This window comes from Pteropus vampyrus, unplaced genomic scaffold (assembly GCF_000151845.1).
Source record: "Pteropus vampyrus isolate Shadow unplaced genomic scaffold, Pvam_2.0 Scaffold1, whole genome shotgun sequence".
NCBI lineage: Eukaryota > Metazoa > Chordata > Mammalia > Chiroptera > Pteropodidae > Pteropus > Pteropus vampyrus.
Genome location: NW_011888782.1, coordinates 3,474,597 through 3,500,954, shown reverse-complemented (window position 1 = coordinate 3,500,954; position 26,358 = coordinate 3,474,597). Strand labels below are relative to the sequence as shown.

The 26,358-nt window shown below is 42.8% G+C and overlaps 2 protein-coding genes across 3 annotated transcripts in view; one reads left to right on the top strand and one right to left on the bottom strand.

Moving 5' to 3' along the window:
- Positions 1-15,792, top strand: part of SH3BP5 (SH3 domain binding protein 5) — a 65,550-nt gene extending 49,758 nt beyond the window's left edge. For both annotated transcript variants that reach the window (XM_011385989.1, XM_023530259.1), the window contains 6 exons: positions 4,754-4,918; positions 9,611-9,741; positions 10,915-10,957; positions 11,691-11,910; positions 13,581-13,841; positions 14,323-15,792. In XM_011385989.1, coding sequence (XP_011384291.1) covers positions 4,754-4,918; positions 9,611-9,741; positions 10,915-10,957; positions 11,691-11,910; positions 13,581-13,841; positions 14,323-14,534 — 1,032 coding nt within the window. In that variant the 3' untranslated portion in view covers positions 14,535-15,792. The remainder of the gene's footprint in view (positions 1-4,753; positions 4,919-9,610; positions 9,742-10,914; positions 10,958-11,690; positions 11,911-13,580; positions 13,842-14,322) is intronic.
- A 767-nt stretch (positions 15,793-16,559) lies between these two features.
- Positions 16,560-26,358, bottom strand: part of CAPN7 (calpain 7) — a 35,960-nt gene continuing 26,161 nt past the window's right edge. The window contains exons 15-21 of the mRNA XM_011386884.2: positions 25,542-25,677; positions 24,893-24,968; positions 21,294-21,439; positions 20,537-20,599; positions 19,804-19,934; positions 17,893-17,985; positions 16,560-17,803 (exon numbers count right to left, since the gene is read on the bottom strand). Of these exons, the coding sequence (XP_011385186.1) occupies positions 17,659-17,803; positions 17,893-17,985; positions 19,804-19,934; positions 20,537-20,599; positions 21,294-21,439; positions 24,893-24,968; positions 25,542-25,677 (790 nt within the window). The 3' untranslated portion in view covers positions 16,560-17,658. The remainder of the gene's footprint in view (positions 17,804-17,892; positions 17,986-19,803; positions 19,935-20,536; positions 20,600-21,293; positions 21,440-24,892; positions 24,969-25,541; positions 25,678-26,358) is intronic.

Here is a 26,358-nt window from a genome sequence, read left to right as displayed (position 1 = left end):
CTTAGGGCACTTTCGAGATTTAAATGAGGCACTGTACTCAGGGCACCTTATATGTATTTTCTGACTCAGAATAAATGCTCAAACAGTAGCTGCTATGATTTTCTTCATAATCAATCTATCCACACTTAAGACTCTGTCAGTACGCAGGTACTAGATTAGTCTTGTCTTGCGGGCTCTCTCCAGGACTTGGAGCCACCCCAGCTAGAGTACAGTTTTGGGGATCCAGATGAAAAGACCCTTTTCTCTTTTTTAATGTCCACAGCTAACTGGCCGGTGTGTTAGTGACACCTGTAGGAGGCTTCAGTGACACTTGCGTGAGTCACAGGTGGGCGGCAGCAATCCTGCACACGGTTTGAGTTCCCATCTTATTTTTTGCTCCTTAGCAGCGACTCTTGCTTTTTATTAGTACTGGGTAGACTGTCCACTTGTCCAATGATTATGTCATTGCTAAAATTCCCCAAGTTGGCAGAAACTGCGTGGTAGAGCACTAGCGGTCCGGGGCTCTGGTTTCCTGGCTCTGGCCAGCCACCATATAGCTGTGGGGTATTCAGCAAGTGGCCTCGCTTCTCTGGGCCTTCCTCTGAAAAACAAAGGGATCGAACTGAAGGGCCTGTAAATTTCCTTCTTCTTTGAACCTTTGTTGCAACCAATGCAAATGTCCAGATGCTCTTGTTCCTTCCTGCAATGGATTACGGGGTGGAGTGGAAGTCGAATCAGATGGCCATGACAGCAGACTCTCATCTGGCAGCCTCAACAAAGGCCAACTTTTCTAACACCCTCTGCACCCCACCCCCCACCGTGGTGATGACTGTGGAACACCCACGTGTTTCCGAGTGCTTCACAGTCACAGCTGGCCTGGGCCAGTGTCTAATGAAGGTCACTTATCAAACTCATTCATGAGTAGCCTCTTAAAATTCTCTCTGTAGAGCTATTTCCATGAAAGCCATTAGTGTTCATGAGTCATGAAGATATTTAAAATTTTTCCCGGGTTGCATCTTACAGCTCAAACCCGGCCCTCCTAACATTTTCTTCTTCGGTATTGTTCTAAGCAGAGCCTCAGCTCTTCAATTTGCTAACTGAGCCGCTCTGCTGTGAGTGAACTAACTGCCAGGGAGCCTGTGTGTGTAGGGCTCTTATTCAAATAATGTATTACTACCAGGGCCTGGGTCCTTTGTTAGAGTTTGAAGGTAAAACTTTGTTGGTTGTGCCAAAGATTTCTAGGCATCATCTTTCATATGATGGTGAAAACCAGAAAGTCATAAGTTGGCTTCTGACTTTTAAGGTCATGTGTCCTATTATGACGCTGGGAAGCATTCTCCCCGTTAAGCCCTCCTCAGATGTATGTGTAAACTCTTGGATGCCACCTGAATTTCCCTAGCCTAGCCTGGTGCCTGATACCCTTTCTTTGAGGAATCTTCCCTAGGACTCCTTGGAGAAATCATACTCTTTTCCTTGCATGCCCAGAGTGCTTTACACCTCTGTCACTTGTTGCCATCTGTCTTGAGTTGGAGTTTGTAATGAACACGTCTGTTTATCTGACTAAATCAGAACCCCTGAATTTGGTGTGGGCCTCCCACCTCCAGAACTCAGCCTCCAGAAGGTACTTCATCAGTGTTGAATGGACTATATCCTGCTAGTGAGGGTGTCATAGAATGCTGCCTCCTTGTGTGAGCTGCCTGGTTCTTCCTTGTGTATGTTTTAGAAAATGTTTTATGAAATGCCTTTCAAAGAGGCCATGAGTTTTGCGATCTTTTAGGAAGCCCCAAAAGTTTGATTCCTTGGGCTTAGTAGTGAAATGGACTGTGAGCAGCCAGAAGGAACATTCGTTAGTTGAGGGAGATTTGACCCGTCTATGATGGCTGCTGTAGTCACTTCTCTCAGATTTGCAGAATGGCTCAGCTGTGTCGAGGGGAAGATGTGTTATCATTTAGCTTCAGATTTGGCTGAATGTAACAGAAGGGCCCTAAACAACACTGGCTTAAACATGAGACTTTATTTTTTCTGTCATGAAACAAGTCAGGAGGTAGGCAGTCTAGGGCAGGAACCTAACTTACTGTTTCTCCATCCTTAAGAGAGTTACCTCATGATCCAAAATGGTTGTTGAAGCACCAGCCGTTGTATTAATATCCCAGATGGAAAAACAAAAGAGCACTCCTGGAAGTCTCACTCAATGTTCATTTACATCTCATTGGCACTAGTTATAGTGACAACTGGGAAATAGAGTCTTCACCTCACCCTGAGACATAACGACTCTATTACCAAGGAAGTTGGAGAGAGGTTGAAGGATAGACAGTGATACACAACAGATGCCCAGCACTTACTTGAATGACTAAGTGGATAAGTGATGGAGAAATGCCATCTGGTTTCTGTGGGTTAAGTGTAGACCGAACCCTCATATTAGTAGGATCCATGATGTGACAAGGCGGGGATGCTTCTGATACCACCATGCAGGAGGGAAGGAATGTTGTGGAGACTTCAGAAACTCAGTAGGAACTTGACAGAGAGCATGTTTTGCAAGGCCCCTTCAGCTGGGCTCCCTCTGCTACTTTTTTTGTAGAGATCTGGTTCCCTGGTTTGGAACTCAACAGATTCATGGCAGCAGGTGAGGAGGTGCTGGCTGGGGTTCGGCACATTTCAGAAGGTCCCCAAGGAGCATCTCTTTTTTGTTGTTTGAGGAAAGAAAAGCTTTCTAAGCAGAGAGACCAGAGGGAAGAGAGTTTACCCCTAAATGTTGCTGAACTGAAATACTAAAATTTCCTTAAAAACATGTAGAAATTCCTTCTTAGAAAATGTTAGCATTCTGTGAGGTTCATTATTGTGGGCTGGTGTTGGTTTGACACCTGTAGGTAGTCTGTAGTGCAGGCAGCTTTTAAGTGACAGGTCTCCGTGCTTCTGCCCTTCCCCTGCAGCACATCTGGGCAGTTGGAGGGCCCCATGAGGGCTGCCCTCACAAGGAAGAACCACGGGTGGTCCTGCAGGCACGGGGTCTAGAGCAGTGAGTTGTGTTGCTGAGGGCACATTGCACTATCTTGTCACTTCTCAATGGGTTGGTCAGTTCTATAGAGGGCGGGTCCCGTGTCCCCAGTGTGTAGCTGAGGCATACCTGCATAGACATGTGGCCCCAAGGCACACAATTGGTCCACAGCAGGCAGGTCCCTGGGCCACTGGTCGAAGCTTTAGCTTGGCATTCATTCAGTGAAATCCGAGTCTTGTCAAGTCTCTTATAGGTACTATGTTTCATAATGCTGCCTTCTTCCGGCCCCCCATCAATCCTACTTTCATAAATCATCTCCATCCTCAGTTCAAGATCATCTTCGTGTATGAAGTCATCCTCAATTCCTCTACTGGAAATAATTTCTCCTTCACATCTCCTTACTATATGTACTCTCCTCCGTCCTGTGGCACTCTCATACACGGCTTTGTATTACAGACTTCTGAATGTCTGTTTCAGCTCCTTGACCGCATGGTCATCACCCGGAGGGTCAAGTATGGTAACCAGGCCGTGTTCACTGAATGATGGAGAGTGGCACTCATGGAGTCACAAAGCCGTTCCTTGCCCTGGGGGCTGAGGGGCTCCAAGTCTGATTTTATTTCCCTTAACCATCTTCAAAAAATGTCCTCAGCCTGTGGCTTCTGACAACTTCCTCTAAGTCATGTGAGACTCGCTCCGGGGATGGGAGGGGGGCCCTGTTGTTCCCTTCCCCTCCTCAGTCCCAGGGGCTGCCCCGTGGGTGTCCCCCCTGACTTATGTAACTGATGTGGGCATCTGGTTAACCGAGGATGGGCCAGCACTTTGGGAATGGCTTGCCTATGCTCTGGCGGGGAATTCAACGTGTCCCTGTGAGAGTGGTGACCGGAGGATTGGTTGCTGGATTCTGAGGCAATCACATGGCCCACTCTCGGGGAGGCGTGTCTGCTGTATAAAAGAATTAAAACGTAGTCCCAGTAAAAAGAAACAGTTGAAATAGATTTTAATAAGATATTTTGTTTAAGCCAGTATATCCAAATCGCTGTCATTTCTTTATGTGGTCAATATGGAAATTATTAACTTTCTTTGTACTAAGTCTTTAAAATTTCGGGTATTTTACACTCAGCTTGGATTAATGACATTTCAAATGCTCGGTAGCCACATGTGGCTGGTGATGGTCTAACATGGTCAGCTGCAAAGTATGTTGAATCTCGCACTTGATGGTCTTTGAAAGCAAGTGTGAATTGAGTGGGGGGGTCTGTCTGGCAGAGTGACAGCACGGGGGCGGGACTTGCAGTACTTGGAGTCTGGTCACAGCTCTGCCTCTCACCAGCGTTGTGGACTTGGGGAAGGCCTGGGTCTCTAAGAGCCACAGTACCCACCTGTAGAACGACACCATTGGACTGTGATCTCCCAGGGCCTTTCCGGTTCTGATGTGTCTTGAGTTGAGCCGTGGATCTGGGCAGGGATGGTGTATCCACTAGGGCATCATCGCCAAATGAGAGCTACTCTATGGAATGCCCTTGTTGGCCATACTTGGCACATGAGGGACCAGTTTGCCATCTCTGACTCTGACCGAGTTAGGCATGTTTATCTAGTCCATTGGGTTCCAGGCTGTGAAATTTGTCCATTCACCTACCCATCCAGCATTTATAAGGACCAGTTTATAAGGCGCCAGACCCGTTCCCAAAATGGACAGCCAGAGATGGACAGGGCCCTTGCGATGCTCATCTTTTGGAGCTTCTGCCATTTCCTGAGGTCTCACGAGGGGTCTTGTTCACACAGGCTCAGCTGGAAGCTCAGAAAGCCACGCAGGACTTCCAGAGGGCCACAGAGGTGCTGCGTGCCGCCAAGGAAACCATCTCCCTGGCTGAGCAGAGGCTATTGGAGGATGACAAGCGGCAGTTCGACTCGGCCTGGCAGGAGATGCTGAATCACGCCACCCAGAGGGTATGAGTCATAACAGTGTGTGGCTGTGTGAGGGGAGTGTGCTTGGAAGTGCACACATGCATCTGTGTTTGCAAGTATCTGTGTGCATGTGGGTGTCTGCATTGCAGTGCCTGTGCACCGTGGGTGGGTGTGAGAGCATCCTTCACACTGTCCCTTGTCCAAATGATCCGCTGGTTCTGGTGAGCTTTGTGTGCACTGTTTTTCCCATGCAGAGGAAACAGACTCCCAGGCATGTTGCCTAAAAATGCTCTCTGAAAGTCACAGGTTATCTCCATGGGGTCTCTGTTAGGCCTGGTACTAAGCTATAGTCGGGTATGACTGTCACCTAGTGGCAGGTATAGCTGCTCCTTCCTTGTGTTACTTGTTTGTCTGTTCAGATCATCCCTGAGGGTCTTGACTGTGATTGGGGCTTCCCAGAGGAACTGGGGTCCCCTCCCACTGAGACCTAGGGATCTCTTGGGTTTGGAATCCAGGTGGAAGACCTTGATTAACAGCCCCAAACCACCTGGGCCTGGCCCTAGGGCATGCGTGCTGTCAGCAGGAAGGTGGGGCTGTGTTGGATGGGACTCGAATCCAGGGGGCATGCAGGCCTGGCCTGCAGGCTGGGCTGGGATTTGGGGAGCTGACATATGGACAGGAAGTGGGCTGTGCGTGATCTTTACCCAGCTTTGACTCCTGGATTTTATGCCATCATTGTTTGGCTCTTTGCTACCTCCCATGACCTGCTCTCAGGCCACATTGTTCCCCGAATCAGAAGTGGTGGGACAGCTGCTTGGCTCGGCTGGACTTATTACCTCGACTGGGTTTCCTAGGAGTCACACAGAATGTTCCAGATACCTCCTCCTCTGGGCTGTTTTGCTGCAGGGTGGGTGGGTGAGCTGACGTGTGGTTCCAACAGCTCCGACCAAGGGCTTGGATGGAAGGGTGATGTAGAGGGGTGGGGGCTGCAGCTCTGGCCTTGACTCTCCGAGAGTCAGGAATTGATGCCAGCAGCCTCTCTCTTTTCAGCGTCATCTGCCACAGTGGCTGGAAGCCTTGGGGACCTGATAATTAAAGATGACCTTGTGCTTCTGTAAATAGAAAGCCCGACACACAAACCTGTTGACTCTGTACTACCTGCCCCTCCCCCTGAAGCCTGACACTCCTGGCCCTGACATGTGGCCTTGGGCCTCCTGCCCTCTAGTGGACACTGTGCTCGAAGAGCCAAACAGGCTGGAACAGCTTTCCTCCTGGGTCAGCCAGCTGGTGAAACCCAAAGTGGAGGCTGGAAATCTTGAAAATTCACAAGCCACAGCCTGAGATGTGAAAAGGACAAAACAAAACAAAACAAAACAAAAAACAAAACAAAACACACAACACCTCCTTCCAGGAAATTAACTGAAGGTCTGCCTTTCCTTTTTGTCCACCCTCCACCCCAACCGGAGATCTAAACGAGCCAGTATGAAACCACTTAATCTGCTCTTTAAAAAAGAACAAAGATTCTTTTTTTTTTTTTTTTTCCTTAATAAGTCCCAGGGCCCTAATGGATGGAGAGTGGCTGGTCATGGAAGAGTCCCCATGACCTCTGCATGACACAGCTCCCAGGAACACCGCTCACATCCTCATCTCTGGGAGTGATGCTTCTTGGGCTTGTGCCATGCGCCCCTTGCTGGGTGGTATCAGACTGCCCTGGGATGCCTGATGTTATGTAGGGCTCCGTAGATTCTCGGGAGGGTCATCTGAGGTGTGCCCTCACTGAGGCCACCAAAGGTTTTTTGGTCGTGGGGGTAACCACTGCGGATTAGCAGGTGTTTTGGGTCACAGGCCAGGATTCTCACCCCGGGGCTACTGTTACTCTTGCCAGATTTCTTGACAGTTTGCATAGAACTGAAATGCTGCTCCTTGAACTGCTGAGGGAGGAGGAGAATTCGCAAATGACACCAGCAAGAGATAGGCTGGTAGCAAAGCTTTCCCTGACCATACCCTTGAGTCACTGAGAAACTCGGCCTACAGTGGGTACTCTCTCTGAGTTTTTTTGATGGACGGGGCAGCTGCTCGTATGTGTGGCTTGGCTGTGAACTTCCTTCTGGATTTAACGTGTCCTCAAATGGGGCTCACGTAGCCACTTCCAGAGCTCCGTGGGCCTGGCACACTCGGCTTGCTGAGTGCTGGTTGATGGAGGCAGTGAAGGGTCTAGAATATGTCCCTTGCCTTGTCTGACTTCTGGATGCTCCAGGAAGCTGGTTTCTTTATGAGAAGGGAACCTCATCTTGCCCTCTTCTTCTAAAGAAAGTTCTAATTAAGGATTTAGAGAAAGACCCAGACCTCGGAACGGTCCAGGGCTGTCTTGAGGAAGTGGCGGTGATTTGGGCTGCGTGATCTCCCAAGCACAGTGGACGAGCCCTGGAGTCCCCATTCTTTGCCTTAGGCAATCAGTGTGTCCCCTTCATTTCCCTCAGACTTACAGTGACATTGTAGCCACACTTGGAGCCGTGGCTGCTAGGAGATGATAAGCGATGCCAGAAGTCTTGGTTTTCTCTGTTAGGCCACATGCAGTGTCACACACAGGGACAACGGGACAGTTCTCTGCTCAGGGCTGGGGTCAGAGAGGGCCTTGGAAGCCTCAGGCAGAGTTAGGCAGAGCTGCCAAACCCGTACTTGAGTGGCCTCCTGGGGGTGCGGGGCCTGGAGTCCGTGCTGCTCACTACTTGGGGCTTTGGGCAGCAGCAGCCCCTCCAGCTTTGTCTGTTTTGGCCTTAAAATGGCCTTTATGGGAAGAGGCCTTTATGATATAGTTTTTCACCCTCTGGGAGAGGAGGCGTAGCATCTGGGAGGGAGGCATTGGCTTTTCTGATGTCTGCCCAAAGAGACCAGGTCGAGGAAAAAGAAAATGTGAATTTTAAATGGGGCGACATGGACTGTTTTTGAACTGGCAGCAGGCAGCTCCTGGAGAGGACAGGACACAGCCAGCCTCCCCACCTAGGTCCTGGCGTGGGGTTTACCTGGGTGTGCCGCTCTGAGCCCTGGGAGGGCGCATTCCTGGAGGAGCTGTCCAGGCCAGCTTTCCTGGTGCTGGTGGATACGACATTTACCACCGTCTCCCACACGGTGGCGAGAAGCCGCCCTCTTGGGTACCCCTTGCCTGAAAGAGAAACTGCCTTCTCCGTGGAGAAGAGACTCTGATCTTAGTTCCAGGACACTGGGGGTTGGGGTCATAAGGGAGGGTGGAACAAACGCCTCTGGGTTGGGAGAGGGAAAAGCTGGAATGGGAGTGGAGGAGCCGTGCTAGGTGGATGTCTACTAGTCAGTTCAGGTCTTTCTGCTGGCGTGGGCCCCAGCGAGGAGGCTGTACCCAGCCTGGCTGACACACCCCATTTGGTGCCCATTGCTGTCCAGGGAAGAAGCCTCAGCTGCTTGAGTATCTTCAGTGAGGTGCGGTGAGCATGGTCACTGGGGCCTTTGGGACCCAGCTTCCTGCCCTGGGACTCTCAGGAAGGGACCAGTCAGGCATCCTGGACCCACACCTCTCTGTCCTGTCGACCTAAGAGGCGGTGGAGAGGCCTGTGTCTGTCACAGAATCCCGAGCGCAGGCTGGCTTCCTTTATTCTCCAGGGCCCGCTGCCCACGTGGCTGCCCAGGACTTGGTGCTGTGGCTGTCCTGGAGCAGGCTTGTCCAGCGCCAGGTCTGGCTGCTTAGGTTGACTGGGCCTCAGACCCTGCCGTTGGGTGGTGGTCAGTTCGGGGGCAGGCTTGACAAAGTGGTGCCCTCCTAAAATTGTCCTGCTGGGTCTCAGAGAGTCAGGACTAATGATCTGAATGCCCTCTGGGCTCCTCTCTGATGCTCTTCGGGTAAAACAAAGTACAGCCCTCTAGCCTCACCTCGCTCCTGCCTCTCCAGTTCATTTTATACCACTTGTGTGAATTGTAAGTAGAATTGGGGAAAGGAATTATGAGCTGCTTATGTGGTCTGAGCTGCTATTTATTCCTTCATCATCTCTCCTCAAGGCAGGCCTTGGTCTGATGCTTTTCTTTAAGTGGGGAGAACACCCACGTTGTCCCATGTATCAGGGAATGAGCCTTTGAGCTGCCATGGTTCTGGCCATGGAGGGCTCTTGATTGTTAACTCATTTTTTATCAACAGGCTTAACAAAATACTCCCACTGGGATTTTGCACCTGGAATTTTGACCAGTCTCCTGGTCATAAAATTTTGTGAACCTCAAAATTTGATATGAATGCTTTGATTATAATTTGTTTAAATGTGAAGTTTGACTTTTCTGGATCCTGGCTGCCTTATTGTCCTGATGCTGCCATGCCTGGTTTTGCTGGACCTCTCAGTTTCTTGATGTCTATGTTCTCATTGGTGCTGTTTGCCCATTTGCCTGCCGATCAGTCCCTGCCCTAAGCAGCAGAGCAGAAGGAAGTGTACATTGAGTGGATCAGAGAATACTTCATATTTTTCTTTGATTTTTTATTTTTCCTTGTTTTCTTTCTTGGTCATTGCCATGGCCAATTTGGCCATGTAGTCTTACCTGATAAAACTGTTCCAAAATAGAAATGTAGGGAAAAATAATCCTATTCTATTTGGAATTTAGTTTAATCTTAGTCTGCCCACTCATACCTTCAATATTAAAAGAAAAAAAAAATGACATAAGTAATACGTCAGAAGAGACTGTTCTGGGTTTGGCCGGGCTGACCTCTGCTGTCGTTTGAAGGTCATGGAGGCTGAGCAGACCAAGACAAGGAGCGAGCTGGTACACAAGGAGACAGCAGCCAGGTACAACGCAGCCATGGGCCGCATGCGGCAGCTGGAGAAGAAACTCAAGAGAGCCATCAACAAGTCCAAGTGAGTATGGGCACGAGGGTCTGCGTGTCCCTGGGGCCGTGTGGTTGTGCTCCTCTTCCGAATCTTTTCAACTTTTTATGTGCTTTGCTGTCAGGGACTCGCCTCACCAGAGCCCCTGCCCAGGCTCCCTCTGCCCCACGGCATCCTGTGTAACTCCTATAGGGAGAGGGTGCTTGGCGGGGCTGCTCCTGAGAAGCACAGAAAAAGGAGCTTCACAAGCAGACCATTCCATGGCCCATCGGCTGGGCCTCAGTTTACCTGTCAGTGTAATGGAGAGGAGCTGTGTCTATAACACATGTTCTCCTGAGACCAAGAGTTGATGAAATGGTGCAGGACTGGTTTTAATGGAGTTTTCCCAAGCTCTTCTCACTACCACTCCTGTATGTTTTTATATAGTAATGATCTTGGAGACAAGCCCCCTGCTTTACTCACAGTTACTGGGCGTCTGAGCAAGAGACAGGACTTGGGATGGTCCAGACCCAACAGCCAGACAGACCTAGAGCTTCAAGGCGGGTGAACAGCTCAAGGATAAAGCACTGGTCTACTCTTAGTGCCCAGACACCAAAGTTCCTAAACAGAGCCAGGGTCTTCTGGCTGACCCAGAACCCAGGGGACTGACTAGAAGAATGTTCACATTTCTTGTCCTCTTTACCCATGACCTGGCTGGGTCTGTAGACTGTCCGATATCTTTAGTCCTAGACAAAACCCAAGAGGACTGACCTGAGCCCGTCCTTTCCGTAGCCCTGCTGTGCTCACTCAGGGAGGGGTCCTTCTCCCCTCCCCTGTTGACCTCAGCAGAGGAGGGCGTGGGTTGAGGCAGCCCCTTTTCCAGCTGTATCTGCTATTCATCCATGCGGAGCCAACTTCCTTAGCCACATTAGCCGCCGGGCACACCAGAGAGGAGAGTGAACCATGGTGCAGGGGCTCCAGGATATTTGTACATGTATCCCCATATCTTAGGTGAGATATGGGGATATCTCAGCGGTTCTGACTGGTGTCTGTATCCATCAGGCCCCAGAGCTGGGAGCATCACCTTCAGCTCATGGCTTGTCAACTTACTAAGTCCTGGAACAATGACCTGGCCAGCCGAAGCTAATGTCTCCTTATACACCTTGTGGCATTTATTGTTGTCATTGTGTTATAGTACACTTATGCTTTTTCTTCCTTTCACAGGCCTTATTTTGAACTCAAGGCAAGGTACTATGTGCAGCTTGAGGTATGTGTGACCTTGGCTTTGTTGCTTGCTGATGGGATTTTTCTTCAGTCAAAGCCTCTTTGTTGACAACTGACTTTCAAATGGCATATTTGTTATAAGAGAGTGGAGGGAACACATTCTTTACCGTTTTCAGGCCTTAAAATAGCCTTGGTTGGGTCTTGAGTGGTCTCTGAAGTTCTCCACATCTGCCGTATAGTCACTTTCTGTATCAGACTGGTCACTGGTTCTCAGTATGCTCCTAGGACAGCAACATCACCATCCCCTGGGAACTTGTTAGAAATGCCCATTTTTGAGTCCCACATGCCAGACTCACTGTATCAGCAGCTGCTGGTGGAGCCCAGCCATCTGAGCTTTGGCAGGCCCTGCAGGGGATTCTGATGTGAGCTCAAGTTTGAGAACCACAGTGCTGGGAACTAAATGACTAGAATGTGGGACTTCTGCGTGAGTTTGATACCCGTTGTTCTTCCCTGGTGGATTTCATTCTGCCAGTGGTAGTTTCCGGATAATAGAGCTCGAGTTTGTCACCCGGATGGGAGTTGGGGCTGGTGGTGGCTGCGTTTATATGTGATGCATGGACAGCTGTGGTAAGAGTAAACAGGTCCTGAGTCATGCCTTGGGAAAGTCTTTGGAGTGCAGCAATGGGCAGAAAATGTGCTTGAACTTGTCATTCAAAAGCATCACAAGGTGAGTAGGGGCAGGCTTCGCTTACTGAGCTTCCCATTTTCCTGACTAGCAACTAAAGAAGACCGTAGACGACCTGCAGGCCAAACTGGCCCTGGCAAAAGGGGAGTACAAGACAGCCCTGAAGAACCTGGAGATGATCTCGGACGAGATCCACGAGCGGCGGCGCTCCAGTGCCATGGGGCCTCGGGGCTGCGGCGTCGGGGCGGAGGGCAGCAGCACGTCTGTGGAAGACCTGTCAGGAAGCAAACCGGAGCCGGACACCGTTTCTGGTGAGCCGGGGGCTCGTGTGCACTCAGGGAGATGACACAGCTTGTGTGACCTGCTTTAAGGGCCGTCTTGCCATCACAGAGGGGCCTCTGTTGGGCAGGCCTGAAGGCTATTTCAGGTGGCTTAAGATGCTAAGATGTTCCTCAAATTAGAATTCTGTGGTCAGTAGTTTGGAAAATGTTACATGTCCACCCCTCTCTGATATTCCAAGTACATATTAGAACATTCCTGAGAAGTATTGCAGGAAAGAAGAGCTAAGGCTTTGGAATTGGGTTGGAGTCAGTCCTGGCTTTCCCATCATTACATGATTTATATCTGTTTCTTCACCTGTAAAACGGAGAGTATGACAGTACCTACTATCTACTGTGTAGGGTGGTGTTAGGATTAAATGAAGTAACACTGGCACCTAGTAAGCACTCACTAGTGTCTGACCACAGCGAACTGGTTTTCCAGGGCCACCTGCTAGGAAACTGACACAGGTTTGATGTGCTCCCTTTACGTTAATCAAGAAAATTCCTCCAGCACTGTCTTTGCACACTTTTTCTGTGGAATAATCCTTGTTGACGCTTTCCCAAGCTCTTTTCTCAGGTATTTTAAAATTCAGTCAATTAATGTTTAAGTGCCCGGCTCAAGGTAAAGGAAACTATAATGAGCATCAGTGTGAGGTACTTTTAATAGACATCTCATAAACCCTGTGTAGAGGAGAACATGAAGTTCAGAGAGGTTAAGTAACTTGATCAAGGCTACACAGCAAGTAGTGGAGAAAGGACTGGATTTGAGCCTATTTTCTGTCCCCAACATTTCAGTACTTCTCATCCATGGATGCTTCAGGGCTGGTTTTAAAGATTAAGGGGGAGAAAAGGGGAGTAAAAAAAAAATCTAAAGCAGGATTATGTGCTGGCAGAAGGGGAGAATTAGGCTAAAGAGGCTTTCAGAACATTAGAATGACATGTCTCTGGGCCTTGGTTATTCTGGTCCACAGAATAAGTGAGAGCACTGTAATTTTGTGTATGTGTGTGTTGGGGGGCACATCATGATCTAGGTAGGTTCTTGTCTCTTATGAGATCAGAAGTCACCTGGAAGATGTCTCAACGCATGCTATATGCAGGGCTGTTTCTTCCCGTAACTCCTGTGTTTGGAGAAAGCCCGGAAGTCTGATTGTTTTTGTTGGGGATGCATTACAAAGAGCCAGCCTTCTTCCTGTGCAGGTGTGGATCTGTTTGGGGGACAGGTAGGAAAAGCCCCTGATCTGTGGCTGAGTTCATCTACTTTTAGGCAGTGTCTGGTGATACTGACTTCTAGGGCAAGGGCTAGAGAGTTACTGCATTGACAATGAATATCCATCCATGAGATCCAGAGGCCAGCTGCTTCCTTTCGAGCTGCATTACAGTCTGGTCATGCAGGCTTGGGGAGGGTTATGTTCCTTTTGTTAGGTACCCACGGTGGCAGGGATTTTGCAGTTCCCATTTTGCATGCCATGTCTAGCTGTCCCCCTATAAAACGGAGAGTATGATAGTACCTACTATCTACTGTGTGGGGTGGTGGTTAGGATTCAATGAAGTAACACTGGCACCTAGTAAGCACTCACTGGTGTCTGAGCACGTCTGGAGGTGTTTAAGGAACTAGGTTGCTATCTGCTAGACCCGGCGTGACTGGTGTTCTCTCATCCTAGTGGCCTCCGAGGCCTTTGAAGATGACAACTGCAGCAACTTTGTGTCTGAAGATGACTCGGAAACCCATTCTGTGTCCAGCTTTAGTTCAGGACCAACAAGCCCATCTGAGACGGCCGACCAATTCTCTGCAGTTGTGAGGCCCGGCAGCCTGGATCTGCCCAGCCCCGTGTCCCTGTCAGAGTTTGGGATGATGTTCCCGGTATTGGGCCCTCGCAGTGAATGCAGTGGGGCCTCCTCCCCGGAGTGTGAGGTGGAACGAGGTGAGTAGCAGCCCTCTCACCAGCAGTCCTGTCCCAGATGACTCACTGCCTTTGCAGCCAGATGTCTGCACTGTTCTAGACCTTTGCCAGGCCTTGGAGCCCCCGGTGCTGTGTTACTGGGTCTGTGTGAATGTGCTGTCAGTGTTGATCACTGAGACAGTTTCCAAGTCCTGTTCGAGGGGCTCCTGGCTCCATAGCTTGGGCTCTGTCTCTCTCATCACAACAGTCTTCTTGACAAGCACATGCTTGAGTTTTCTTTTTCCTAGCTATTGAGTATGGCAGGTTTCATCTCTCTAAAGATAAGGAATATATAAAACGCCTTGAGGAATAAAAACAGTAAGCAGTATTGTGACAGAGAACCCTCTGTGATATGAACGGGTCGGGCAACACTGGGGAGTCTAGAGGGTTGAGTTGGCTGATTGGCTTGGACCTAAGTGACTCTTGGAATTGTCGATACTCAATAATCTTTACATTTCTATAGGAGACAGAGCAGAAGGGGCAGAGAATAAAACAAGTGACAAAGCCAACAACAATCGGGGTCTCAGCAACAGCAGTGGTGATGGTGGCAAGATCCAAAGCAGCACCTCCCCCGAGGGCCAGGCCTTGGTGAACAGGATGAAGCAGCTCTCCCTGCAGTGCTCAAAGGGAAGAGATGGGATCATTGCTGACATAAAGATGGTGCAGATCGGCTGACGGATCCAAGGTCTTGGCCCACGTGCATATCAATATTTATACATGAAACTGTGTGGAGAACATTGTGCCAATAATCATTTAACACATGCCAAATCGTAAGCGTTTACTCTAAACTGCACTAATGAAGTTTCAGTGACCTGAAGGCTGAAGATTTTACTTCAGGGTAAGAGCTCTTGAGCTGGTGTATTTATTTCAGAGCAGAGCTGTTGTTGCAGGTGGACTGTGACCAGGTTCACGACTTTTGTGGTACATTACCTGTAATAGTGTTATGGAAGCAATAACTAGTTCCTATGAAAGAACCAGAGCCAGGAAAGGGGCTGGGAAGCTGAGCCCAGCCGGGGTCAACAGCTTGCTTCTCTTCCCCTTTACTCACCTTCAATTTGGGAAAAGGGAGATGTTCTCTCCTTTATATCCTAGGGGATCTAAATGAAAATAACACAAGACAAAACCCAAACATTCAAAACACACCTTTTTGACTCAGCAAAGGCTTAACATTCAAGAACACAATTCATTTTCATCATACGTGGTGTTCAGAAGGGGCTTTAAAAAAAAGTATGTGTTGGACACCCATTGAAACCAGTTTCTGTAAAGGTTACTATGAACTGCACTTTTTAGGGTGGGAAAGGTGAATGCCATTTGTGGGGATTGGGGGTGGGGTGGGGTGAGGGTAGCAAGGACACATCATAGAAAGGGATTTGTGGCTGTATGAGAGAAGGTTCTATAGCATAAACCTTCTTCTACCAGCCAAGGGGACTTATTTCTAAGAGAAGTGCATGTAAAGAATGGTCGCCATTGTTATTCTAGATTGACAAGGTGTTAATTTCTCTGTAGGTTTTAACTTTAAAAGTGAAAAGTTACTTAAGGGTCATGCTGCACCAGTAGTACTTAGAGAAACTTGTTTCTTGAAGCTAGGAAAAGGGAGTAGGTGTGTGTTGGCCTAAGGCTGTTGAATAGATGCAGTGGGGTCTGTTATGCTAGTAGTAGTGTTAACACTGCTTTTCTTTGTTTTCATGGTTACACATATTTAAGAGCACTGTATTTTATTTGTTAAGAAGACTTGGCATTTCCAAAAGGAAAAAAAGCCAACCTCATTTCCAGTTGTTTGTTAATTCTGTCACAACTTGCATACTTTAGTCATTTGTAAATCTCTTCATACTGTAGTGTGTTCTCCTTTTTTAATGATACAGTATCCTGATTACAAGGTTATTTTGTACTTGTCTCAATACCTTGAGTGTAATAAAAATGGCTTAAGAAAATGTGTAACTTTCTATGACTTCAAATAAGAAATCCTGATGTTGACTAAACTTCTAGGCAACCTTCTTGCCATAGGAAGAGCATGGAATGCAATTAAGGTCATGGATCTTAATAATTTAAGCCCCAATTACCAACATGTGAATTCGAATTCCGCTTTCACTGCTACAAAGCTGAGCAATGAGGAGACACAGTGGCAGAAGAAATACAAGGTGGATATACTGGAGTGGTTCTCAACCTCTGGTTCACCCTGGGATCTCCCAGGAAGTTTCAAAAATACTGCTCTCTGGTCTTAGCCCCAGAGGTTGACTGAATTGATTTGGGGTACATGTGGGCACTGGGCTTTTAAAAAGCTCCCTAGGTGATTCTATTCTTTCTATATTGGTCTAGCCAAAATTAATCATTCCTTTCCTTATGTAACTGTAGCAACCGTGTTTGGAACTCTATTATAGAATTCAACATAATTATATTAAATTGCTCATGTATAGGTGTCTTCCATTAGAGTTTTGAGGGAAGGGATTAAGTCTTCAGTTTGCAACTACTTTTAGCACAAGAAGTTCAAATTGTATATGTTTATATATTTCTTATGCTTTAGATTTCTAAAAAGAGCCACAGAAAATTAATCCAACTAAAATTAATATCAAAAGCATTAAATATTTACTAAAATGAAATCTCACTAGTTTAACAATCTACCACTATCCTGAATGTTAAAGAACAGTTTTTGTTGAAGTGTGAATTTTCAAGCAAATAATGAGTTCTCTTTTCTCTTTTAGATGGAACATACTGGATTAAATCCTTTAATAATTTCTTTAGGTTAAATATGCAGTTTCCATAAGTATAAACATTTTATTTCAATTAAAGGTAGCAGAAATACAAAATAAGTTCTGATAATTATAAAGCAGAGACATGAAAAATTCCACCTTAATTTTAGATCTTTAAAATCTTGAGCATCATTCAGCTCTGATGGATTTTTATGTAAACAACTGGGAATTTACACATGACAGTACTATCGTGGCAATTTTCCCAAATGCAACCCCAATGACCATATATTAAATTCTCAGTCGTATTTTCTTCAGAGTGCTGTTACCATAAGAGCACTGAACTACACTGCAATTAAAAAAAGACTATACAAACTAAATTGTACTGTCTTCAATGTCTCAGACTACTACTTTCATCGACCTGATAAAAAATAAGAATTGCAATAGTGAATATACCTTAGTTCTCTTTACATGATTCAATAGGAGACAGGTATCTAACTTCAACCTTCATTCTTAAGCATGAGCATCTTCATGCTAAGTTAGTAATTTCTTAAAAGCTTTATTCTTTCATAACATCTGGGCAACAATAAACATTTAAACTCACAAATAATGCAGAATTAAAATCTGTTACGGTGACATGATTCATCTGGTAACAGTTGCCCAAGATGTACAGGAGAGTCACAACACAAGCAGGTTTAACTTACAACATGCTCTGCCAGAAAGACAAACGTAACGTAAATATTTCAGATTATAACAGCCTACCATTCCACTCAATGAGTTTATGTCCCTCTTAGCAAAGACATCTCACAGTACTGACAGCCTAATCGTTAATCATCTGTATGTACTTTAATACAATGTGGCCCCTAAATGCAAGCCAACTCCACATATACACAAAACCATGTAAATGATACTTCTAAAGTAATTTAGGGTAATTCTGACTATATACAATTCTCACTGAACACCCTGACTTGAGCACCAGATTCTAATGAAGCATTTTTTTTAGAGATTGAATTCTGTTCTGATGGTTGTGTTTGGGGTCCTGGAGATTGGTGTCCTCATTTGAAGAGTTGATTGTGTGGTAAATATAAAATCTGGTAATTGCTAAGATTTCCCCGTCACTGAAGTTGTGTTGTCTTGATAGGGATAATACTATTAAAGTCCAAGAAAAAAGGTCCTTCTTGTTTAGGCAAAAAAGTACTGGGAATGATATTGTAAATCCCAGCAGGTATATTTTCTAGTTCCAGGTAGCAAAACCCACACCTATATTCAGGGAAAATAAAAGCAAGGTTTACAGATGATGCCACAAATAACAAAGTATAAACCAGATATAATCAAAATGCCAACATTACCTGTAGTCACCACTAGATTTCCTCTGAAAGCCATGGGGACCAGGATCTCCTACCATAGAAACTGTTACAACTTCAAAGCCAACACTATATTGCCTAGCGGTAAAAAGGAACAGAATTTACTGCCACGTAGTCTCAAATACATACCTAAAAATAAGTATACACTCGAAGTTCAGATATACTATTAAAATCAAGTATACACTTTCTAAAGCTTCAATAGGAAGAAACACTCTGAAATACACGCATACTATTTTTACTGTTAATTACAAAAAACCAATTCTATTTAATTGAAGCCATAAAAATTAATATTAAACTTTCTTTAGAAGAGACTGTATTTTTACCACAGGGTCCCAGATAATAATGTTAAATTTAGGTGATAAAATACTGTCATTGTATTAAGCAGAAAAGGTGGGACAGGAGCACAAACCCCGAAATAAAATCTAAATTTATGGAAGTAGTTATCACATGGCAGACATAGCATTCCAAATCAGTAGGGAAAGGATTATTTATTTAGATGGTGATGAGGTAACAAAAACTTAGAAAAAACTGGTAAACTGTATTTTATGCCAACTATAAAAATATTTCCATATGGATTTAAAAAACAGACTGTAAAAAAACCATAAAAGAACTAGAAGAAAATATGGTGAAAACTGCCTACTGGGGTGAGATTTCCTGCCCACAGCAAAATAAACCAGAAGACTGAGTTGATTACTTTAAAATGAAATTTCTATGTGAAAAAAATGACCTGGAAAAATACTTGCAAATATGTGAAGGTGTTAGTATCCTTACAGACATATGCTTATTCATGCTAACAGTTATGAAAAAACATGGCAACTCCCAACAGAAAAATGGGCAAAAGACATGAATTAGGCAATAAAGGAAAAAATACACATCGTCAAACATTTTTACATGTTTAATCTATCTAGAAATTAAATACAAAAGGGTGATTAGATCTCTTATTTCACCTATCATAAGCTGGTAAGTTTTTTAAATGATTAAGGAAAAAGAGCTTAGTCGTATCTAAATGATTTTTAGTTTCTTTTGAATTAGTTTGTAAGGCAGGCAAAATTAAGCCTAGTTTTATTTAGAAGTACTTTATTTGTAGCTTCTATTTTTTAAAACTTTTAAAATTGTGATACATAACAATGTATGTAAAATATATAACAATTTGTGAAGTGAACACACACCTGGGTTACAACCACCTAGATCCGACACAACCCTCTTGGCACCACAGAATTAAGTCCCTTGTATCTTCCTTTCTGACCACAACTCCTGCCCCACACAGCTAACTTTTACGGCAATCACTTTGTTGCTTTTTATGTAGTGTGACTATCAAAGTGTACATCCTTAAAAGTTTAATTTTGTCTGTTCTTGACTTCATTAAGTGGAATCATATAGTACATACTGTGGTTTCTGTTGTTTAGCCTTATTTTTACAACTTATCCATCATGTGGTTAGCTATAATTTATTTCCATTGTTATGCAGGACTCTGACTATAATCTTAAATGTCACTGATGAACATTTGGGTCCTTTCAAATTTCTGGCTCTTACAATCAGTGGCCATTTGGATTATCTTTCTTATGACATGCCTGTTTGCATTTGAATTTTTAAAAAACTGCAGACTTTTTATATTTAAAAATCTTTTAAAGATATCTGCTATATTAGTAATCCACCTGGAACTGATTTTCAGATTTGCTGTGAGACAGGGTTTAATTACCTTTCTGGTACATGGATACTCAATTATTCCAGCACCATTTATTGAACAGATTGTCCTTTTCCTACTCCTCTGCAATATCATTTTTATCATAAATCAAGTGTCCACATATGCATGGGTTTGTTTCAAAACACTATTCGGTTCCACTAAGCTCATTTTTGCATGACATTATTCATTTAAGAAAGTTACTTATCACAAACCTTGGTCCTCTTAGCTCAATCAGTAATGGCCCAGTCTTTTCTATATGGAATTGGTAAATGGGGTTATTTTTATGAGTCTCTTGGAAATTTCCACATCCTCCAGCGCTCTGACCACTCCACTTTCCATTAATCTAATAAAACAAAGTTTTTATATTAACAAAACTTCACATTCTCCAATTCCACGTTAAAGACAAAACTCCTTTACATGCCTCCCTCCAAAAAAAGGGAAGACAACCTCCCACTCTGGCTCTGCCCTCTCTCCATTCTTTATTTGCCACTGATGGTGCAAATAAACTCCTGTTTCAGCCAGGCTACTCTGCTGCTACTGCTACTTGAACCCCATCTCCATCTCTCAGTCTTCAATCAAGTTGTTCTCCCTGACAATAATGCTCCCTCAAATCATCCTCTATACATCTAGCCCGCCTTGCAAAGTCAATCTCATTCTATTAAGAGGTTTATCCACATGGCCTTCCTTAGACCAAAGATTGCATTAATCTTTCTCTGAACTTCTTATTTCTTCCCACAGAATCACTTAATGTTGCTCACTGAAGACCTTGTATTCCAACCCAGACTGGGTGGAAGCTACTTACATTTTCCTTATTCCTTTCAAGTCCCAGAATACTTTTATTTTGTAAGAAATTGTTAAATGTGAATAAAAAGAGAAAATGAGAAAAAGAAAAAAAGAATTCTAAGAGGTCTATGAGATTATGATCCTAAGAAACAATTCTCTTACCTGTTTTGATAAGGTGTATGGTGAAGGAATCTTTGAAAAAGTAAAGCTGCATGCTGAATATACCTAGATTAAAAAAAATTATTGTACTGATAAAGTTTATACTTATAAAAACAAAGTAATAAAATATATTGGAAGACTCAAAAATTAGTTGGCACATATAAACATCATGATCTGCAGGCAGCCTGGTATCAAGTTAGATTTAATGAACTGGGAACTGGGAAGCTAGGGATCTGTCTTGGCTTTCTCTGCTGCTGTGTGTGACTCAGGACAGGTCACCATCTCTCTAGGCCTCGGCATCTGCATCTGAAGGATGGAGTGAAGTTAGCTCCCCAATGTCACTAAAAATCTATTCAAATTGAGCTCCGTTGCTGGTCTATGGAAATATCTAAGCAGAACCAAATTACAGTGACCTTCCTAACTATGAGAGCAATGTTCATAGGCCATCGATTCCCTAAGTTCAAAGTCTTATATTCAACATACATTACCTCAAGACTGAACTGTAACTCTGAAAACTAAAATGCTCATTAAAAATGTTATTCAAAATAAAAGATTACTTTTCAAAAGTATCATGTTCTGCAGAAAGCGTCATAATAATATCGAACTGATATACATACAAATACATACACACAAATATACATAGATAACAAGCAATACAATTATAGATAACAATTATTTTTCAGAAATAATCCCACTTACACAACAGAGCACATTATGTACTTTATATTATTGTTTTGTCATTGTATATTGGTTTACTTACCCGGACTGTATAATGGATTGTGTTCTGTTTTTCATACTGAGAAACCACTAATGTAAAGGTATGGGTCCCAGGTGTAGTCAGCTTTATCTTAGTCAAATAATGAGGGCTGTTAATTCGAATCCCATCAATGTATGGGGGAGGGTCAGCTGCAAATAAACAAGTGTGTTTATAGAAGACTTTAGTTTTAAATTTAAGTTTTATGGTTGATGGTAGAAAAAATAGACATCCTCTTAATTGATTCTATCTTTAAATACAATAGTACTAAAGAATTATAATTTCAATTAAAAACTTTACAATTAAACAATATAAAACTTTAAAAGTTTCTAATCAGCAAAAGTATCTTTTAGAATATATTCAATAACGTATAAAGTAATCCTTATTACTTGCCCTATGTTGCGCCTTTTTCTCTAGTATAAGATTTTAAAGTTAGGATTAGCTTTTTCTTCTTTTGAGGAAAAATTTTAAAAATGATACAAAGAAACATATAAAAATTCCCTATCATTCAATTAACTTTTTCTTTTTTGCCATACTAGCTTCTTCATAAAACAAAGTCCCTTTTAATCGCCACCCTTCGTTTTATTCCATTCCACTCTGATAGATTTGAAGGACATCTTTCCAAACTTTCACACACACGTATCCCTTAAAAAGAATGAATGGGTAAATTTATTTCTGTGAGCATATATCTAAAAAAAGGACTGTATGTGTTTTATTTTATATCTTTCATTTTTCAATGTTTTTGAGATTCATGTTGTTATACACAGATATGGTTTGTTTATTTTAAAACTGCCTATTTAATATTCTATTGTATGACTACAACACATTTTATCTATAGCCCCCATCTAGTTATCCAGACAATCTGGATATTCAGATTATTTCCAATATTTTGCCTTCACAAACAATGCTGCTTGACATATATTTTGTTAGTCTCATTGAAGCTGACATAATAAAATCGTTTCATGCATTTTAATTGCCATATGTCATTTAAGATCAATGCTATATCACTTGGCTTATTTACGAACACCAATTATTTACAATGTGATCTATTAGAAACACTAAACATTTTAGTATCTCAAATAGGTAATACGTCTCTAATGCTTAGAGGTGTATAATCTAGTGCGAAGAGAAAAAGAATGGGCACATCTATGATCTTGGACAAGGTTTTTAACCTTTCTATGTCTCAGTTTACTCTTCTGTCAAATGAGGAACAATAAGGCCTGTTCCATTTATGTCAGAGGTCTGTGATGAAAATAAATCTACAAACCAGAAAGTACCTTACAAAGGCAAAATCACTGTTAAAAAGGGAGCACCGTTTTTAAAAAAATCCAAGTAAAAAGAGTAAAGAAATTTAAAATTTGAAAGTTACATAATGCTTTAATGCTAGGAATACAGTCGCAACATTTGTGCTTTTTCTTGGTTGTATAATGACCAATGTGCAAAAATGGAAAATTTGGCTGGTTTAACCCAACATGTATCATTTGATCTACTATGTGCCATGCCCGTTCCAGAATATTTAGAGATACTGCCTACTGAGAATCAATTACATGCCTTCAACACAGTGTAATGGGGAGGAATGCCATATTTTCCTATGATAAAGCAAAACAAAACTCAACAACATCACTTTTCATAACAGCTCCCCCAACATTGCCCATTTCTTTGAAAGAACTGTCAATAATTGCTTCCTTCCTTCACAGTCTCATCTGAAACCACTCCAATTGGCCTTCTAGTCTGCCCTTCCTCCAACTCTGTTCCTGTCAAGGTCAACAATGACTGCTAGGATGCTAAATCCAATAGTCTCTTCTCTAACCTAATCTTAATCAACCTTTAAAATAGCAATCAATGCAGTTGTCCATTCTTTTCTTTCTTCTCCTAGGTTATATGAAACATTACTCTGTATTTCATCAGGTACTCTGTTCAAATTCTTTTATGGTAACTTTTCCTTTGCTTAACCTTAGGATGTCAGAGTTCATGAGTGGTCAGGTCTGGGGTGTTCATCTCTATACCTACAGCTCTCTCCATAGATGATTTATTTTTTTTCCATAGGTGATTTAATACAGAGCTATCTTCAAATGCCATCTATATGCTCCTTACTCCTAAATCTACACCTACACTCTATACCTTATCCCAGAATTCTATTCAGAAATCTAAATGCCTACTTGGCATCTAATAGGGTATCAAATTTAACGAAACCAAAAATTAACTGCTCCTCCCTACCCACCAATACTTAGCCATCTCAGTAAATAGTACACCTTTCTATTGCTCAAGCCAAAAAAAATAGGAATCATCCTTGATAAGTCTTTGCCCCCTATGTCAACTCAGGTCCTGTAAATCCTACTGAAACTCAAATCTATTTACTCCCTTCCTCCACCTGAAGTTCAAACCACCATCACTTCTCCAAAATTGCCTATCTGGTTTCTCTACTTTCATTTTTTGCCCCTCCAATATATTCTACTAAGAATCTTCTTAAAAAAAAAAATTAGATCATGTCATTTTCCTAATTAAGACTCTCCAAAGATTTCCCATCACACTTAGAACACATCCAAACCCTTTCGTGTGGCATACAGAACCTCATGTGAGCTTCTGAGCCTGCATACCTTTCTGACCTCTTCAGATACCATACCTCCCCAGGCCTACTGGCCTTTTTCCTGTTTCAAAAAAACCCAATCTTTTTCTCATTTTAGAGTCCTTGCACTTGCTGTTTCCTCTGCCTGTTCCTTTTGCTTTTCCCTCTATTTCTTTGAATGACTGATTCATTTTTGTCATTCAGAGTTCCTCTTATCCCTCTCAATGAAGCCTTGTATGGTTACCCATCCAACAAGCAACCCGTCACTAACACATGACCCTATTTGTTTCTTTACAAGCATGCATTACTATTTTTTTGCTTATCTGTCTCCCTGACTATAACAAATAGTTCCTATCACTTAGTAAGTGATATAAATTTTTTTGACTGTGAAAACAAAAACGGTTTCAATATGTTAAATGTCTCAGCTGCCCTCAGAAGGGAAGATTCACTTTGGCAGAAAGGTTATCACACAAGAAATAACATATAAGCTGGATCTTAATTATGTTCATTATGCAGAAGAGGGTAAAAAGACTATGTGGGCAGAGAGCAGGGAGGGGAGAGATTCTTGGTAGAAGAAACTGTGTGGAGCAGCACCTCACTGAGGTGCTGGCTACTCTTAAACATGTCATGCCCTCGTCGCTACTGTGAAAAGGAGGCCTGAGATAAAAGGGGACGGGAAGTTGTTAAGGCCCGGATATAAAAAGCTTTATACACCATGGTGATGAGCTTGGATTTTATCCAAGAATCCACGAAAAACCACGGATTTTTCAATCAGAGAAAAAGATATGATTTAAGTTTCAGAAATAAAACTGACAGCAATGTGTAAAAATGGAGAAATCTAAAATTCCTGAGGTCTCTATTAAAAACAAATCAAAACAAAACACACAGCAGCATAAATACACACTCACCTGTTTGAGTGGTTTCTATTAGTCTAGCATAATTAATTTATGCATATTATCTACATAAAATCTGTCATTTTCAACTTAATCATGTAATCAAAACTTTAATGTTTGTTTCAATTTTTGCCTACTAAACTTACCTGGGTAATATACTTTTTTCCCATCAGTCTTGTATACAACCATTGTGATAAATTCTCGATTATTTGCAAAATCATCCTAAAAGCACAAAGAATCCAAAGTGGTTAGAAAAATGGGCTCAAAAATGCTCTTAAGTGGATAAAAAGAATAATTCTAACTTTTAGAGCATTTATTTCAGCTATTTAGTGCAATTAAAAACACTGGTTTTACGAATTAAACTGTCTTTTCAATATATTGACCATACTGTATGAACAAATATATTAAAAGGAGACTGAGGCTATTAAAATTATCATCACCCATTACAGAATCAGGCAGGCCTCATGATTCAAAATTTCCAAAACCCCTTTACCGTATCTTAATGTTAATATTCTTAAGACCTAAAGTATATATAATCAACATGAAAACTCTCACTAAAAAGCATAAATTCCTTGTTTTTCTTCAGGGATGATTTCTGAATAAGACTTCTAAGTGTATGATTATAAATGATAAATTTCCTTAGAGGGAAATATACATTTAGCTAAGAAAATACAGTTTTCAAGCCACCTACATAAATCAAACAGGCTGGTGATCAAATTAGATATCTCATTCACAATGGTCTAATTACATTTCAAAGAATTTCTGTATGGAATATCTTAAGAAGGGCATCAGTACCTTGTCTGTTATGTGTCTACTAAGCAAAACCCAGACCGCAGCGCCACCTTGTGGACACTGCACCTCCAATTTGTACTGGGGGTTGTTGGCCAGGCTATAGGCATCTTTCACAGGTCCGTGCTTAGCATCCCAAGTACTAAAATATAAAGTCAACAAAGAAGGTAGTAATTAAAATTCCCATAGAGCTAAAATATATTACTTTTCAAAAAGTTTTGTGTTTCAGATATAATTATCAGATTTTTCTGTCCGTAAATTTTTGGCATAACCAGGCAAAATTTAAAGGAAGTAACTATTACATGATAGTCAACCGTGGGCATGACAAAAGGAGAATACTAGTCTTCCTAAATTAATCATTTCATTTTAAATAAAAAAAGTGGAGACTACTATAAAGCATACCCTGAAATGCACAAAAAGTTACCTGTGAATACATGTTGATTCTTTAAAAAGACCTGGATTCCAACTCAAATAAATCACATCATAATACTGGCAGAGATCATCCCATGAAATCCAAAATATGCCTGAAAATTAGGTGTCTTTGTTAATCTAAAGAATATCTTAATGATGAATACCAAATTAGTTAAACACATCTCACATTGTTAAAGCATGTATTTAAAGATCAAATGGTATTAAAATTACAAAAAGATATATTTACCATTGTCTATTTTTTGAGCTGTTCGAGGATCAAAGTTTAAATATTTTTGTAACTCCGGGGTCCAGTTTTTTACATCATTTTCACTATACCTTCCTTTCCAACGTAAATGACTCCATGGATTTTTCAACTGGATAAATCGCAGCCCCTATTTAAAAAAAAAAAAAA